This window comes from Corythoichthys intestinalis, chromosome 6, assembly GCF_030265065.1.
Source record: "Corythoichthys intestinalis isolate RoL2023-P3 chromosome 6, ASM3026506v1, whole genome shotgun sequence".
Taxonomy (NCBI): domain Eukaryota; kingdom Metazoa; phylum Chordata; class Actinopteri; order Syngnathiformes; family Syngnathidae; genus Corythoichthys; species Corythoichthys intestinalis.
The window spans coordinates 57,535,562-57,553,020 of record NC_080400.1 but is presented as its reverse complement, the minus strand read 5'-3'; the positions used below and the strand labels follow the sequence as shown (position 1 = coordinate 57,553,020).

Below are 17,459 nucleotides of genomic sequence, written 5' to 3'. Positions count from 1 at the left end.
TTCTCCTAATATCTCATAAAAGGTCTTAAATACAATTTGGTAAGGTCTTAAAGGGAACCATGGATAGAAAGAGTTGTATGAGATAAAATAATTTAATACAGGGTAGGGTACCCGCGGGTTATTAAAAGTATTAAAAAAGCATTGAATTTAGTTTTCAATTATTAAAGGTATTAAAAGTATTAGATTAGCTGTTGTAAGTCTGGAATTTTTCACTGTGGTTTTAATTTTCAAGAACATCTCCGTGCAACCTAAATTATATCCGTGACAAAGCTTTTTTTTTTTTTTTTTTTTTTAAATCCATAACGAAGATGATGCATAGATTTTTTACGATGCACTGCACTACAAATCAAAATGCAACTCGTGCGTGCCAAACCACCACAACCGGCAAAACGGAGAATCCATCCACCTATGCATCAGGAATGCGTCTGTTTGTCGGTGGAACGGAAACCCTGCAGGCAGAAGTATTGTGGATTCTGGACACCAAAACAGACCACCATTCATATACTTCAAATGAGTCCATTGGTGATCTGTTTCGGATATTACGTCATTTTTGGTCGGCATCGGCTGTCACAATGTTGGTCAGATTGCGTTTTGTTTCAAAAGGGAGCGTTCCCGATGTCTTAACTGTGTTTTGTAACGAATTTTCAGTTGGCAGAAAAAAAACGCACATTTTCTTAATGTTTAAATAGTCTACATATTTTCATGACCTTTATAAATGCATTTACACAATGAAATAACGCTGGAAAAGTTTGTTAAACATAATGTTGGTCAAATCGTGTCTTTTTTTTTTCCGGAGGGAGCATTCCCGACTTCGTAACTGCAGCCAATTTAAGCTCATCAAGACTTTAAGATAGAGGTAAAATCGGGCCTAAAAAGTCCAGCCCGACCCGAACTGGTCAGCGGGTATTAAAGCCCGACCCTCGTTTTGTGTGATAACATTTGTGACGATGTCTGCATAAAAGCCTGTCTTTTATAACGAATTCTCAGTTGGCAGAAAAAAACGCACATTTTCTTAATGTTTAAATAGACTACATATTTTTATAATCATTATAAATTTATTTACACAACGAAATAACGCTGGAAAAGTTTGTTAAATATAAATAAACAGCTGCGGTTTTGCGGACTCGCAGAGGGGAAGATTAAAAAGGGCGTATAAGCACGTTCTGGCTCTGCAATGACCATACAGTGCCTTCTTTTTTTTAATCCAAATTATTTATTTTATAACAAGTATTCCTTAGTTTATCATTCATACATCGTTAATATAGAGTTATTTCAAAAAGTTAGCGAGAAAGAACCCTGGCCCGGCCCGACATAATAATTGACATTTTAATTTTGGTCATGTTTTCAGTTTAATTTAGCTGTTTCCAGCTTGCTATGTTTATAATTGCGATGTTTGTTTACCGCTTTTCCTCTTACTGCGAAGAGGGAGGAGCCGCCACTATGATATTTAGGTCATCAGCCATCTGCTGTGACCCGGGAATTTAACGCCTGGTTTCACGCACACTGCTTCCCATGTCAGTCGACACGGGAAATTGTTTTCACACACAACTGCTGCACGGTTAAGTCCCGCGATATTCCTGTTGCTTTGGAGTATGTGATAGGGGCTCAAGTTACATCCAGATACTTTAGGTTGCAGTTTATGGGTCATGCGAAGGCAGTGGACCTGCTTAAACATTTCGGTTTGCCTTTCGAATGAATGTGAATTTTGCCGTTTTAACTCGAGAGTTAGCCATGTTCACTGGGGTCTTGGCAGGTGCACTAACGGCTAGCCTGTTACAGAAGATGGCTGGTCTGAGTCTTGTTCTCCTCCTCTTTTTGTCCATAATTATAGTGTGCGTGTGTTTAAAAAAATTCTGACAGACTTTATAATGTTACTTTAAATGTGTTTTAATTGTATCTTCAATGTATGTGCATTCTTTTGTCAAGCACAATTAGTAATTGAGGTTAAATTTGATGTTCAGTGCTTTATTTATTTAATATGATTCAATATCATCTAAATAATGGGTGCCAGAAAAGTATTAATTTTCAGTTGAAATGGCATTAAAAAAGGTCTTAAAAGTCTTGAATTTAGATTTATCAATCCTGGGGGGACCTTGTAATAATAAAACCCCTCTTGATGTTTTCGTTTTTATAAAATTTGTTTAACTAGTAGGTCGCCATTGTTGTTGACGCTGCAATGCACTGTGGGCGGTGATGTCAACGGGCGGTGCTGCCGGGCTTTCAGAGTATGACTATAGTGACATAAACATATCATCTGTTTCAGGTCTTTACATTTGAACTTGTGAGGAACATTAATGAGCAGGACAGCACTGTCGACATTTTACAAAAAGAGCAGCAAACTCACAAAATGAACAGGAAAGACAGGATGAGATGATAGTAGGACAAAACTGGTGTTCTGCCAAAATGTCTGCACCGGCGAAACGTGCTCCAAGAAGCGAATTTGACACCCAAAATACTACCACTTGCTTTCAGCTTGTTTTGTTTAGATGCATACAGGTAGAATGTACTAAAAATAACTTGAGACAATACTTAAACGTATTCATATCAAAAAACGGTGATTTAAAAATGCTATGTGACTAATAGATCACCAAGCTACTTTAAAGTTACCACAAGAAAACAATGCTTAAAAGTATGAGAGGGAAACACATGCAAAAAGTATTTTGAGGTAATGAAAAGGAATTAAGAGACTCAATTAAAACACAAATGGTAAGTACTTGCCACTTTTAAACGATGTGCGCATGTGTAGGAAGTCTTGCCGTGTAGAAGGAATTGCAGAACACCGGTAGAGTTCATGTGGCAAGTTCGTCTAGTGTCAGTGACAGCTGCGGACTCCCCATGGTCGCTGCATGCAGGTAGCGTTCAAGACCACACTGTTTAGCAACATTAACTAATACCACAAAGACCATGGTATTTTTTCTACATCGAAAGTATGTGTATTGTTTATCGATCTATTAGCTGCAATCAGTAACAAGTCCTCAGATGAAAACCAACAAATCTGTTATGGTCCGCGAATGCGGAAGACAAGCAGACAACAATAACTGATGGATTGCGTAAAAGGGTTTATTGAACACACAAAAAGCACACGATTGCAAAAAGGGAGACAAGCAACTATCTGTGACATTTGGTCAGAATCAGTTACCAAAAAAAAAAAAAACAAAAAAAAAAAAAGGGAAAACGGCAGTAAGAGGCAGAAGAACGAAAAACCAAGGCAAGCATGCAACCACATACTCTCAAATGGCAGAAAGTCAATATCTTGGCAACCTGCCAAGGATCGGTTTAAAGACACTGCTGATGAGTTGGAATTGGATGCAGGTACGACGTTGGAAACTCATCCCACAGCTCTGTAAAAAAAAAAAAAAAAAAAAAAAAAAACAGCAGCAGAATGTGACAAAACCATGCCAGTCGTCATGCGAGCTTCCCTGGTATAGACCACAGCTATTCTCCCAGTAAAACCCAACCGCGTCATCAACCCCAGCGTGCATTGCGCGTGTAAACATGGCGCTCTCTGTATGTCAAAACATGTACTAAATATTATAGATTTTTAAATCAATGGCAAAATGTTTTGTGTTTCTAATAACATATTTTAGTAAAAAACAATTGTGGCTTATTAGAGCCTACAAGTCTTTTAAGTCTGTGTTTTCCCTTTAAGAATATATTGACATTACTTTCAGTTAGCCCTTGCTTAAATTTCAGTCTCGCTTTTAAATGTTTCGATTTTTGAGGACGCCAACTACGCAGCAGAACTACTGGTGCAGCTCGGTCAAAATTGATCAAACACATGCAGGTTTTACTATGCGTGCTGTTGCGTGTTGACATGTTCGTTAGCATAGTCATAGTGGAGAAAACTTAGCAGAAATGATTTACAGTAGTTGCATGCATAAATTTAATGATTTGTGGCTTGAGAACGTACAATTCAGCGCGTGGTTGAAGCCAGTGGACGGAAACCCGTGTGAAGCACATTGCATTTTGTGCAAAAAAATGTCTAAAACTTGGAACATTGGGTATCGAGGCATTGGAATCTCATTACAAATCTAAAAAGCACAAGGCGGTCATAAAATGCCAGTAGCAAACACCGTTTGTGGTTCACATGTTGGTTCACAAAAGAGAAAGTTCTAGTGTTTTTGGTTCACTGAAGCACTTTGTATCATAGTGTGAAAGAGCTGGAAATAAATCCATATACTTTGCAAGTAATTCTGGGCCTCCAATTTTCCTTTGAAGGGAACCACGGAGAGAAGGCATGTAGTTCTTAAAAGCGAAATCTTAGTACGAGTTATAATAATTTGATATTAAAACCCCTCTTAATGTTTTCGTTTCAATAAAATTGGAAAAAGATTTTAACTAGCAGGTCACCATTGTTGTTGACGTGACACATGGCCTCGCTGCCGGAGTTCCACGTGCCACTTTAAAAAAAAAAAAAAAAAAAACGTGTCACTCTTTAATTATCTAAGTAGTGATTTAAATACGCCACAAGGTGCCAGTGGTGAGTTCCGAATTAATTAATTAAGCCAATGAGTGCGTTTTGTCTCTTGACTGACACCGTAGTTTTCCTTTTAGTCCACAGTGGGGTGTAAGGCAGAGAGAAAGGAGAGTGGACACAGGCACATGCATGTATATGCTCTCAATAAATAATGTTCACAAAAAGAAAAGTGCTTCAATCTGTTTTAATGAGGCCCTATTCACACACAGTTAAACAACAATGCAAAGAGAACTACCATTCACAATCAAAATAGATATGTAAAATACACATAGAACTTACTCAGACTTTGGTCAAACTCTATTGAAACATTTTAGCAACTCATTTAGCTCAACAAATACACTGGATGGTAATATTTAGTCACAATATACAAACTATGATGCTGGGAGCCATTATCAGGAGTCTTGTCCGTTGTGAATACAACACTCAAATGAACGTAAGGCACAAAGGACCTGCACTAAAGAGGAAACTACGGCGTCAGTCGAGGGACAAAACGCACTCATTGGTTTGATCTGTAATTTGTTTAAAACTCGCCATTGACACCTTGTCGTGTATTTAAATCACTACCTTACATCGTTAAAGAGTGACAACGTGAAGTACGGCAGCGTGCCCATGTGACATCACTGCCTTGCAATGTCAACAACAATGGTGAGCTACTAGTTCATGTTTTTAATTTAAAATTTTAAAAGTTTTTTTAAAACAAAAACATTGAGAGGGGTTTTAATATCAAATTATTATAACTCGTACTAACATTAAGAACTACATGTTTTTCTATCCGTGGTACCCTATAAATGTTTAGTAGGTTTAATGCCAGTATCGATGTGAAATGGGTCTTAAATTTTATTCAATATGGTCTTTAAAAAAGTCTTAAATTTGACTTGTAGAACCCTGCAGAGACCCTGTTATTAAGTGTAAATGACACAACAGTGTTAAAATGCTGCTAGTAGCCTTGGGCAAACGTAAGTGTGTACATTTTGCAATCAAAAGTTTTGAAACGCTTTCTTATCCTACTGAATGATTAACGGTGTCAAAAGCTTTCTCCACGGGTGTAGAAAAGAAGCTGCCACTGCCAGCTCAACACCAAGCTAATGTGACGCCATCCCGAAGTCTGTGTGTGGGGCGGGGGTTTTGGGCAGCACGTCACATGAGTGACACGACCAAACACTGCTAAATGCGTTCTAACTACACATACAATAAGAAAATATAATGCATTGTGAAATTATGACGGAAACTATGGCGCCTTTTCATCTCGTTCTCGTGTTGTCAGACGACAACACGAGACGTCATGAAAAAAATTTTCGTTGACGAAAACAACACTGGTGTACAGTGTGCTGAGGAAATATTGGGAATTGGGCCATTCTTACTATCATTTGAAGATTTCATCTGCTATACCTTTGCCTGTACAGCAGATGTCGGTAGAAAACTCATTTGAATGAAACATCTAGCCACAAACCTTTGGCTGACACAATGTAAGGGGCCGTTTGCATTGGTATGCTTCGACACCAAGTCGCAATGATTGTGTTGCGGAATGGCCTCGCCTTTACATTGTGACTGCTAAAACGGAAAGCGAAGACTCAAACGTTTGATTCCGGTGTCCAAAGCGAACGATTCAAATGCGGGGAATGGTCTTGCTCTGATGACGTCATCACTCGCAGACGTCACTTTGGGCATGCGCAGTCGCTGCTATTAAATATTAAAAACAGCAAACATTGCGGAATGTCTTCTTTAATATACTGTTTTTACAATATTTTTAATTTAAATCATAGACTTCATAATTGAATTGACGGGACACGGGGCCTAAATCCATAATTATTGGATTTATAATAATTATGTGTTTTTAGCTTCTAATATTTTTTTTCTAAATAATATGGGACCTTAATGGAAAAAAAGAGAAAAATCCAACCTTCAATACAAGTGCATTGATTCAGTGGGGAAAACAATCCCACATAAAGAAATAATTATTTGACATCAAATAATATGTGTCACAATTATTAGCACCCCTGGTGTTAATACTTTGTACAATCCCCTTTTGCCAACAAAACAGCACCTAATCTTCTCCTATAATGTTTCACAAGATGGGATAGAAATGACAGAAAGAGGGGTCTTCAGCCATTCCTCTTTGCAGAATCGCTTTAAATCATCCAGAGACCTGGGTCCTCTCCTCTGTACTCTCCTCTTCAGCTCACCCCACAGGTTTCAATGGGGTTGAGGTCTGGGGACTGAGATGGCCATGGGATGAGCTTGATTTTGTGTCTGGTGAACCATTTTTTCCCCCATTAAGGTCCCATTTTATTTAGAAAAAAAATTATTAGAAGCTAAAAAACACATAATTATTATAAACCCAATAATTATGGAGGGCTCTGTAGATGGGCCTGCATTGTTGGTGAGGCCGTCAAAGCTGACCGAGTGAAATCACAGACAGAGCTTTTTTCATAGAAAATCTTGTGAGTAAATGCCCAAATTCCTGAATTCTTTATTGATATGGACGTAAAACAGTCTCTATTCTTGGTTAAAAACAAAACAAACAAATAAAACCGCGCAGTTAGCATTTTATTTACGTAAATATGTCGAAGAACAATGCTAGTCTGTTAGTGAATGTAGCTAGCGGCCACCTGATGTAAACAGAGCTTTTCCGGTGAAAATTCTTGTGAATAAATGCTTAAACCCCCGAATTCTTTATAGATATGGACGTAAAACAGTCCGATTCTTGGTTTAAAGCAACAACAACAAAAAACGTGCAGTTAGCATTTATTTTACGAAAATATGTCAAAGTACAGTGCTAGTCTGTTAGTGAATGTAGCTAGCGGCCACCTGATGTAAACAGAGCTTTTCCGGTAAAAAAAGTCTTGTGAATAAATGCTTAAACCCCCGAATTCTTTATAGATATGGACGTAAAACAGTCCGATTCTTGGTTAAAAGCAACAACAAAATAAACGTGCAGTTAGCATTTATTTTACGAAAATATGTCAAAGTACAGTGCTAGTCTGTTAGTGAATGTAGCTTGCGGCCACCTGATGTAAACAGAGCTTTTCTGGTAAAAAAAATTCTTGTGAATAAATGCTTGAATCCCCGAATTCTTTATAGACCCTACTCACCAACGTCACAGAATGACGTGTCGCTGTATCCGGCCGCCATATTGTCCGTCATTGTTTATCCGTATCCTTAATGGTTTCAATTTGTCGTGCAATTTATATTCATGGAAGCCCCGGTGCTTTCAGACGCAGTACACTCATTGGATGCGTTGCATAAAAGGCGTTATGTGGAAAAGCTTCAGTCTATCCATTCGCCAGATCCATATTTGATGCCTAAACCGATATTTTTCGACCCGCTGTCTTCGCCCTCTCTGCCTGACATCTGCTACCCTGATATCTGCAACTATCTTGTCCACACAAAATCAGCCTATTCTCACGAAAGTTTGAAAAACTTTAAGAGCAGCACTCTAAGCAACATTACCCCGTGTGACTCTTTACTTCCAATTTTCTAAAATGGCGAAAATCAATAAAAAAAAAAGTTGACTGCGATGGCCGACACTTCAAGGATCGGTGGATATTGGACTATTTCTTCAATAAAACACGCAACAACTGTGTCTGCCTCATTTGCAAAGAGACAGTCGCTGTTTTCAAAGAGTTCGATGTGACGCGATAATAATATTACCGAACAAGACACGCTGACATGTACAACAACATTACAGGGAAGATGCGCAGCGACAAATCATAGCAACTTGAAGCTAATTTAATTTCACAGCAGTAGTATTTCGCAAGAGCCTGAGTGTCGAAAGAGAACGCCACAAAGACGAGACTGTTGAAAATATGAATTAAAAAAAATAATAAAGCAAATGTGACACACAGAAGGGCTTGCTAAAATTTGTTTAAATATATTGTTCTATGTAAATCAGCCAAGGTAGCCCCCCGCATTTTTACCACACCAAATCTGGCCCCCTTTGCAAAAGGTTTGGACACACCTGTTTAACTGATGATCCGTAGACGAGGCCAGCTTCTTTCACTTGGTACCAGCTAAATATTATTCAAAATGTAATGATGGTGGAAGAAATAAGCATCTTGAATTTGAAACTGTATGTTGTCGGCGATTAGCCTCGCAATGATCTTAATTGTGGTTGTCAGCTCAAAACCCTCTAAATATATATTAAATGCATCTTACCAGATATAAAATGACTACTACATAATCTGTGGTAATCGTTTGGAGCCCAGTTTTCTCGTCGAATTGCAGCAGTCCATCTCGCTCTCCTCTCCGGGTCTCTCGGAATACGGTCGAACTTCAAGTCTCTCCGTCTATCTTCTCTGTTATTGCGACCAACCACCACACACGCCTTCACCATTTTGATTATTAATGTTAATGAGCAGAAAAACACGCCATAATAGGAGGAATTTACGTAGCGGTAATGCGTCAACTCGTCGACAATATGGCGCGGAGGCGTGGTTGTGACGTCATGTGAGTAGGGTCTATAGATATGGACGTAAAACTTGTTGGTAAACCTTATTAAACCTTCTTGGTTTAAAGCAAAAAACCCCCACTGCATTTAGCATTTATTTTACGTAAATATTGTGAACTATGATGCCAATGCAGTAGCGGCTAATTTCTCCCATCGATTTTTTTCACAACGTTTCAAAATGCATGTATGGTACGAAAAATATAATAATTACCTTGAATCCTCGAACAAATCACTCCTGAGAATATCCGGTGCAGCTTTCGTACTTTTTCAACAGAAATCCGGCGTAAGATTGCTGCATGTGCAGCACCATGTAAAGGGCCCCAAAGATGATATCTCATTGGTTACGTTGTCAGCGTAGGAGCGGAACTTGTTCATAAGTGGAAGACTCCCTGTATCCAAAGCAATTTGGACATTTTTGTTGCTAAAACATTCTTTTTAACAAAACAGCATAGCTAAAAGATTAATCGATCAGATAGATGTGCTATAACACTCTCACTTCTTAGAGCAGGGGTGTCCAAACCTTTTGCAAAGGGGGCCAGATTTGGTGTGGTAAAAATGTGGGGAGCCTACCTCTGCTGACGTCCTTCACGTAGAACAATATATTTAGACAAATTTTAGCAAGCCATTTTGTTTGTCACATTTGCTTTATTATTTTTTAAAATAATTTCAACAATCTTGCAACTAGCCTGTGTGGCGTTCTCTTTCGACTCTCGGGCTCTTGCGAGCTAACTTCAAGTTGCTTCAATTTCTCGCTGCGTATCTTCCCTGTAATCTTGTTGTACATTTCAGTGTGTCATGTTCGGTAATATTGCCTCACATTGAACTCTTTACAAACGGCGACTGTCTCTTTGCAAATGAGGCAGACACAGTTGTTGCGTATTTTAGTGAAGAAATAGTCAAATTTCCACCTATCCTTGAAGCGTCGACCAACGCAGTCAACTTTTTTGTTGTTGTTGTTGTTGATTATCGCCATTTTAGAAAATTGTAAGTAAAGGGTCACACGGGGTAATGTTGGTTAGACTGCTGCTGCCTTTAAGTGGGTAAATGAGTAGTAGCATTTAGTGTGTAAGCTACTTCATATGCTGGTAGCAGTGGTGCTGACCAATTCATTAAGTCTGTGTGCGGGCCAGACGTTATTGAATTCTTGACTGAGGCTGGGGGCCGGATGAAATTTGACCACGGGCCGCATTTGGCCCCCGGGCCGGACTTTGGACATGTCTGTCTTAGAGGATATGATTCTTAGGTTTGACACTTTAATCTGTCTCTAAGCATTAAATATAGTGATCATTTTAAATCTGATTTTTCTTCCTCTTGTCAGACTGGAACAAGGTGAGATCTTGGAAGATAATCAAAGAAACCTGTTGCAGATCACTGAACGCTTCTTCCATGCCATCATCGGCTCATCCAGCGAGTTCCCCCCTCAGCTTCGCAGCGTCTGCCACTGTCTCTACCAGGTAGACACCCCAAGCTCAACACCTTCACGTGCCATAGCGCCTAACCTCGCTCTGACCCATGTATTTATACATTTCAAGCTTCTGCATTTCAATTCACTCTAGTTTCTCTGATGCTGCTGAACTCACTGCTTTCAACATCTCTCACATCCCCGCACAGCTGTTCATACTTTGTAGATCTGTAATCTCTTTTCTCCATGGGGATTTTATCATGCAACGTTCCAAAATTCAATTTATACGTTAGTTTTGTTATTTATCTTCTGAAAGATGGGTAACCAAAGCATCCCATCACTATTGATGCCCTCATTTTTCTTGATCTTATTTGATTAATACAAAGCAACCAAATATTGTCATATTTTAATTCCTTGTTCAGCAGAGGGACAGAACTGAAATAATGCCTCAGTTCATTCAGGAGAGGGGTTCTCAAACGTTTTCCATTCAAGGATGCATTTTCCTCAGGACACCATAATTCAAGCAATGTTTTGATATCAAGTTTGTACCGATAAGTATATGGGAAATGAAAATTAACATTTAGCGCCATGATACTGTCTCGTGGTGTGAAAAGGAAGGATGGAGACGTCAACCTTTAAAAGCAGTTCAAATCAATTATTCGCATCTCAGGGTAACTCATTACTTACTAATGACCATGTTTTCGCGGACAAAATTTTCGAAAGCCGTTCAGTTTTTCGATTAAAATCATTGGATGCACTGTTTTCATGGACACTTACAGTATAATATTGATCTCATGAGGACTTGAGTCTTGAGCAAACACACCTTCGATCAGAGCGAAGCCTGTCGCGATATGCAATAAGTCAATGTATAGCATGGTAAATAAAATTGCAATGCGGGATTTTTCCCGGCTGCCATTTATCGTCGCCTGCATGCATACATTTTTGCGTGCACTCCGCACACGTGCGTGTTGATTTTATATGAGACTCCAGTTCCTTTCACGGATGTTTATTGGTCATCAACACGCCGTAGAATTAAAGTTCAGACATACAAAATAAGGAAACACATCTATTTTAAACATTGTTAAACGTTAGCATTGCTACAGTGAGGCTAATGGAAAAAAGGCAATGCACTAACAATTTTAGCCTGCTATAAAACATTAGTCTTCTCCAAAACACAAAATTTGGGTTAAAAGGTGACACTTCAAACATGAAAACTCGCTGGTTTACAGCATTTGCAAAGGATGTGGGGGGGGGGGGGGGGGGGAGATAAAAAAAGTATTACTGACCTGCATATTATTTTGAAAATTGACCGGATGACCGTATTTTTACATAACTGACTTCCGGTCTGTCCAATCCTACCTCGTTTAATTGCAGTTTGTTTCGGGTGCGACGTGTTTAACTGCTCCTGGGACATGTTTGAAACGCAGCCGCTCTGCAACTGGTGTGCACTCGCTGCTTAACTTTTCTGGCCGCGTTTTCACTGTGTGACGTGTCGGCAACGCGCCTGGTGTATTACCGGGCTAAGCTGTTATATGAATGGGTTAATGTGGGGGGTTTCTTATATAAAAAGAAACCAGATAACTTTGTTATCTAACAATAACGCAAGTGCTAATATGCTTCTCCAAAACACAAAACAAATGGACACTTAAGAAACTGATTAGCAGAATTACTTATTAGCTTAGCACTCTTCGCTAAGTAGTAACGTCTCATCAAAAAAGAATATAAACAATACAATTGGCTTCATTTATTCATTAACAGTTACATTTAGATCCAGTGTGCCTTTGACAGATATAACAACACAAAAGCCAATCTAACCCTCGACACTTCGTAAAGTTATTGATTAAGCAATCCAACCTGAGTGTAGCAGACGAGCAGTGAACTCACTCACTCTAATCACTGTCACCCGCGCAGCCTCGATGACACACAAAGACTCAAACAGGACAGCTAATAGTCGCTGACAAAAATCAATTATTAAATTTGTTGGTAACTAATTTATAAAGCGATTTAATTGATTAGCTGTTGCAGCCTTATCTGTCGCACTTTCGTCTCGTTATGTTACAGTCATCCAAAACACGTTCTTAGCTCGATAAAACTGATCATTAAAAAACATTTTTGTGAACGAAATATTTTCGTAATCATTCTTACCGAACTTAGAGGCAGTCGAAACCAAAGCAATTAGTGTGCCAGCAAAATGCATCTGTGCAGCAGTGCTTGAGACAAAAGCAGTGTTTGAAATGGTTTACACACTCTCCGTTGTTCAGTCTTGCCTCTCAGTGGTATGTTTCACAGGTGGTCCCCAGGTTACGAACGAGTTCTGATCCTAGGCTGGCGATGTAACCTGAATTTCCCCATAAGACAGAATTAACCGTTTAAGTACCCCAAAATACCCCTTTAACCTCAAAATAACTATCCAAAAACATGTATTATACAGTGGTATGAAAAAGTATCTGAACCTTTCGGAATTTCTCACATTTCTGCATAAAATCACCATCAAATTGATGTGATCTTTGTCAAAATCACGCCGATCTAAAAACGGTGTCTGCTTTAACACTACCCAAACATTTATAGGTTTTTATGTTTTAATGAGGATAGCATGCAAACAGTGACAGAAGGGGGAAAATAAGGAAACCCTATGCCTAAGTAGACTTAAAGAGCAATTGAAACCAATTTTTACCAAACAATTTAAGTCAGGTGTGTGCCCAATCACTGATGAGCGGTTTAAACCTGCCCTGTCACTATAAAACACACGCCTGGTAAGAATTGTCTTGATGAGAAGCGTTGTCTGATGTGTCAAAAGAGCAGTCTGAAGACCTGCGATCAAGGATTGTTGATTTGTATAAAGCAGGGAAAGGGTACAAAACCATCTCTAAAAGTCTGGATGTTTTTTTTTTTTTTTTTTAAACCTGTTTAGCTGTTTGACACGGAGAATGGAAGTCTAAGTGTAAGTCTGAACAGTTTTAATGTTTCACATTGAGAGTCTGACATACTCCCATCGTGATCACCTCAACATACCTAGTTTATTATGACAAAGCATCGAACAGGAAGGGGTTATGGGGTAACAGAAGAAAAGGAACACGAGAGAAGAAAGAAAAACAAACTACAACAAGAACATTGAACATCTAGACCAATTACTAATATGGTGGTGCTATCGTCAGCTAGATGTATTTCCGGTTGACACCATGTGGGGGGCCTGTTGACCAGGGAAAGAGGGGGACAGGGCTGGGGGAGTCAATAAGCTAAATGATTGAAAGGGGTAGAGTGTACACAAATCAGCTCTGTGAACCAGAACCCAGTAATCGTGTGAATCCCTTGTGAGTGTAAGCCCGTTGACGACCAACCCTACGCCGCCCCATCGCCAATCCCGGCACCGGGACCCCCCACCCGAGCGCGCCCTATCACATCCAGCCACACGCGAGCCCCACCAGGCGCGCGACAGCCACGCAGACGAGCGGAGACGCCACGCAGGCGCCAACCCAGGGCCACGGCCCCCACCCAGCCAGCCTGGGGAGGGAGGGAGGGCGGTCAGGGGCTGGCCAGGGTGGTTCCCCGGGCCACCCACGCACCCCTCAACCGGCCTTCAGGGATGGCAAGAGGGGACGCACCACCAACCCCACGCCTACTACCACCCCCGGTCGCCCACCCGGTCCACGAGCCACAGCCGCGGCCCCCCAACCGGCACGGCACACCACGCCACGCCACGGGACCCCCAGCAGCCCATCAACTTCAGAATGGTTTAAGAACAAAAGACACGTTTGGTGTGGCCAATTCAAAGTACAGACTTGAACCCCATTTGAGATGCTGTGGCATGACCTAAAGACAGCGATTCATGCCAGATTTCCCTTGAATCTGACTGAACTACAGCAGTTTTGTTGAGAAGAATGGGCCAAGATTAGTCCTGATCGATGTTCCAGACTGATCTGCAGCTACAGGAGGCGTCTGGTTGAAGTGGGGGGCACAAAATATTAAATGTGATGGTTCACTTACTTATTTTTCCCCCTTCTGTCATTGTTTGCATGCTATCCTCATTAAAATATGAAAACCTATAAATGTTTGGGTGGTTTTAGTTAAAGCAGACACTGTGATTTTGACAAAGATCAGATCCCATTTGATGGTGACTTTACACAAAAATGTGAGAAATTCCAAAAGTTTCAGATACTTTTTCATACCACTGTATGTCATATTAATAAGATAAGGTAAAATCTAAGATACTGTGAGGTACGTTGTGTTAAATGCCATTATATTCAACGACTGTTCGGCCTTTAAAAAAACAACAAAAAAACACTATTCGACCTTTACTCGCGACTGAGTCGCCTTGCTGAGAGAACAGGGTGCTCAGGTCGCCAGCGTCACCTCACTTAATCCAAAAAAACAGATTGAGACTCGTAAGAGGAGTTGCCGCCGGGAGAGAAGCAGCAGCAGCATGAGAACAAGGAAGTGGGACCTTACGCCGTCAGGAACTGCAGGACGGCGGCGACGCTGCTGGGGGAGTAGGGGACCCTGACATGGCAAGAACTGTTTACGCGACTTTAAAAAAAAAAAGGCTGGATACAGAATGACGAACGAGTAAAGTCGAAATCACTTATGTCGGGTATGTCGTAACCTGGCGACTACCTGTATTGGTCAAGAGACCATCCATGACACCACTGGAGCAACTGGAAGTTTGAACAATAAAGCAGCAATTCACCTCCATCTAAAGAGTTTTCTTTGTAGGGGTCACAGTTTGAGAACCCTTGCTCTTGGACGTGGGTGTTCAGCATATAAAATTTGATCAAAAGCGTCATTTAGCACTTGGGTAGATCCGTCATTTACAGAACCATGTTTTTATTGTTTTTGTAATGGCAGAAACTGTCAGGTGGGCCTTAAAAAGTTCAATTCTTCAGAAAATAGGTTACTGCTTTTGTATGTATTATCAATTTCATAAACGAGGACCCCCCTCTGCTATGTATTGACTCTTGATTTGTCAGGAGTAAAATCATAAACATTTACCACTGAATGCTTCGATCACATCTAAAGCATGAGCGCATGTCAGACTGTTGTTCCACTATGGAGGAGACTGTCCGATGACAATGTTCACCTAAAATGGAAAATATGTTCATATTCTTTCGGCATGAATTTCAAATAAAATAATTTTATCGTTGATGTAGTAGGTGTGATCGATCACAGCATTGATTAGCGAAACATCCTTTTATGTAGCAACGATAACGCTAATCTCTCCTAAAACCTGGACAGCCTCATACTACTGCTACTAATACGCTTAGCTGCTGCACTTCATGTTGTCCCATGCTAAAATTAACACCCAAACAATGCTATTGTCCTCATATTCACTGATTTTTAAATTCTTTTTTTAACGTTTTGATTTTCCATTCTTTATTTTAGTTTCCTTTTACAGCTTATAAGGCACTCGAAAAGTGCTTTGAATTCCAGCTATGAGTGTGTGCATGGCATGCTTCCTTGCCAATTAACTTTGTGATATATTTTCTGTGATTGATAAGAACTTTACAGTCAACAGCTTTGTACCTTTAATTGGTAGGGTTGTGTGCGTGTGTGTGTAGCTGGTGCTGTGACCATGATTGTACTCGTCTCTGTTCTGTAGGCTACTTGCCACTCTCTACTGAATAAGGCAACTGTAAAAGAAAAAAAGGAAAACAAAAAAGCAGTAAGTTTGGAGACTCTATTTTCCCTCAGATATTCCCCCCTAAAGTAAAAAAAAAGGCTTTTTTTTTTCCATTTTCCTCACTTGGTTTACTGTCTTCATTTGTTAAAAACTGAGTGTTCCTCCAGAAATGTTTTATTCTTTTCTGCATTTTCAACTTTGTGTACAATAGGGATGCATCGATTTGCTTGTGTAGTGTCAGCTCGACTAGCCTTTATCAATGATCAAAACCAATCTCGTGCTTATTACATTGTTTCTTCTCTATGCATTTATACAAAGAAAGCAAAGCTTGCCTTTAAAAAAAAAAAAGTAAAACGCTTTAAATTGTGCGCTGCAATGCTCTGATACAACCTCCAAAGGTAAACTATTGCCAGAAAAAATTAGATACTGGACAAACACTTCAGTTTCATGGTTCATCATAGTTTCAGTCAAATGCAATTTGGTCGGTGAGTTGACAATTTAAAGATGAGGGCTAACATTGGGTTCCGTCAACTGAAACGTACAGTGGGGCAAAAAAGTATTTAGTCAACCACCAATGGTGCAAGTTCTCCTACTTGTAAAGATTAGAGAGGCCTGTAATTGTCAACATGGGTAAACCTCAACCATGAGAGACCGAATGTGTGAAAAAAAAAACCAACAGAAAATCACATTGTTTGATTTTTAAAGAATTTTTTTTCAAATTAGAGTGGAAAATAAGTATTTGATCATCTACAAACAAGCAAGCCTTCTGGCTGTCAAAGAGGTCTAACAAGGTCTAACGAGGCTCCACTCGTTACCTGTATTAATGGCACCTGTTTAAACTCATCATCGGTATAAAAGACACCTGTCCACAATCTCAGTCAGTCACACTCCAAACTCCACTATGGTTAAGACCAAAGAGCTGTCGAAGCACACCAGAGACAAAATTGTAGACCTGCACCAGGCTGGGAAGACTGAATCTGCAATGGGTAGAACGCTTGGTGTAAAGAAATCAAATGTGGGAGCAATTATTAGAAAATGGAAGACAAGACCACTGATAATCTCCCTCCATCTGGGGCTCCATGCAAGATCTCACCCCGTGGCGTCAAAATGATAACAAGAATGGTGAACAAAAATTCCAGAACCACGTGGGGGGGACCTAGTGAATGACCTACAGAGAGCTGGGACCACAGTAACAAAGGCTACTATCAGTAACACAATGCGCCGACAGGGACTCAAATCCTCCACTGCCAGACTTGTCCCCCTGCTGAAGAAAGTACACGTCCAGGCCCGTCTGTGGTTCGCTAGAGAGCATTTGGATGATCCATAGGAGGACTGGGAGAATGTGTTATGGTCAGATGAAACCAAAATAGAACTTTTTGGTAGAAAAACAGGTTCTTGTGTTTGGAGGAGAAAGAATACTGAATTGCATCCAAAGAACACCATACCCACTGTGAAGCATGGGGGTGGAAACGTCATGCTTTGGGGCTGTTTTTCTGCAAAGGGACCAGGACGACTGATC

At 40.1% G+C, this 17,459-nt stretch overlaps 1 protein-coding gene across 3 annotated transcripts in view; it reads left to right on the top strand.

The window, feature by feature from the left end:
• Positions 1-17,459, top strand: part of nf1a (neurofibromin 1a) — a 172,839-nt gene that overhangs the window by 64,659 nt on the left and 90,721 nt on the right. For 2 of the 3 annotated variants that reach the window (XM_057839706.1, XM_057839705.1), the window contains exons 29-30: positions 10,243-10,378; positions 15,920-15,982. In XM_057839706.1, the coding sequence (XP_057695689.1) occupies positions 10,243-10,378; positions 15,920-15,982 (199 nt within the window). The remainder of the gene's footprint in view (positions 1-10,242; positions 10,379-15,919; positions 15,983-17,459) is intronic. The other variant, XM_057839707.1, reaches the window with a different exon arrangement.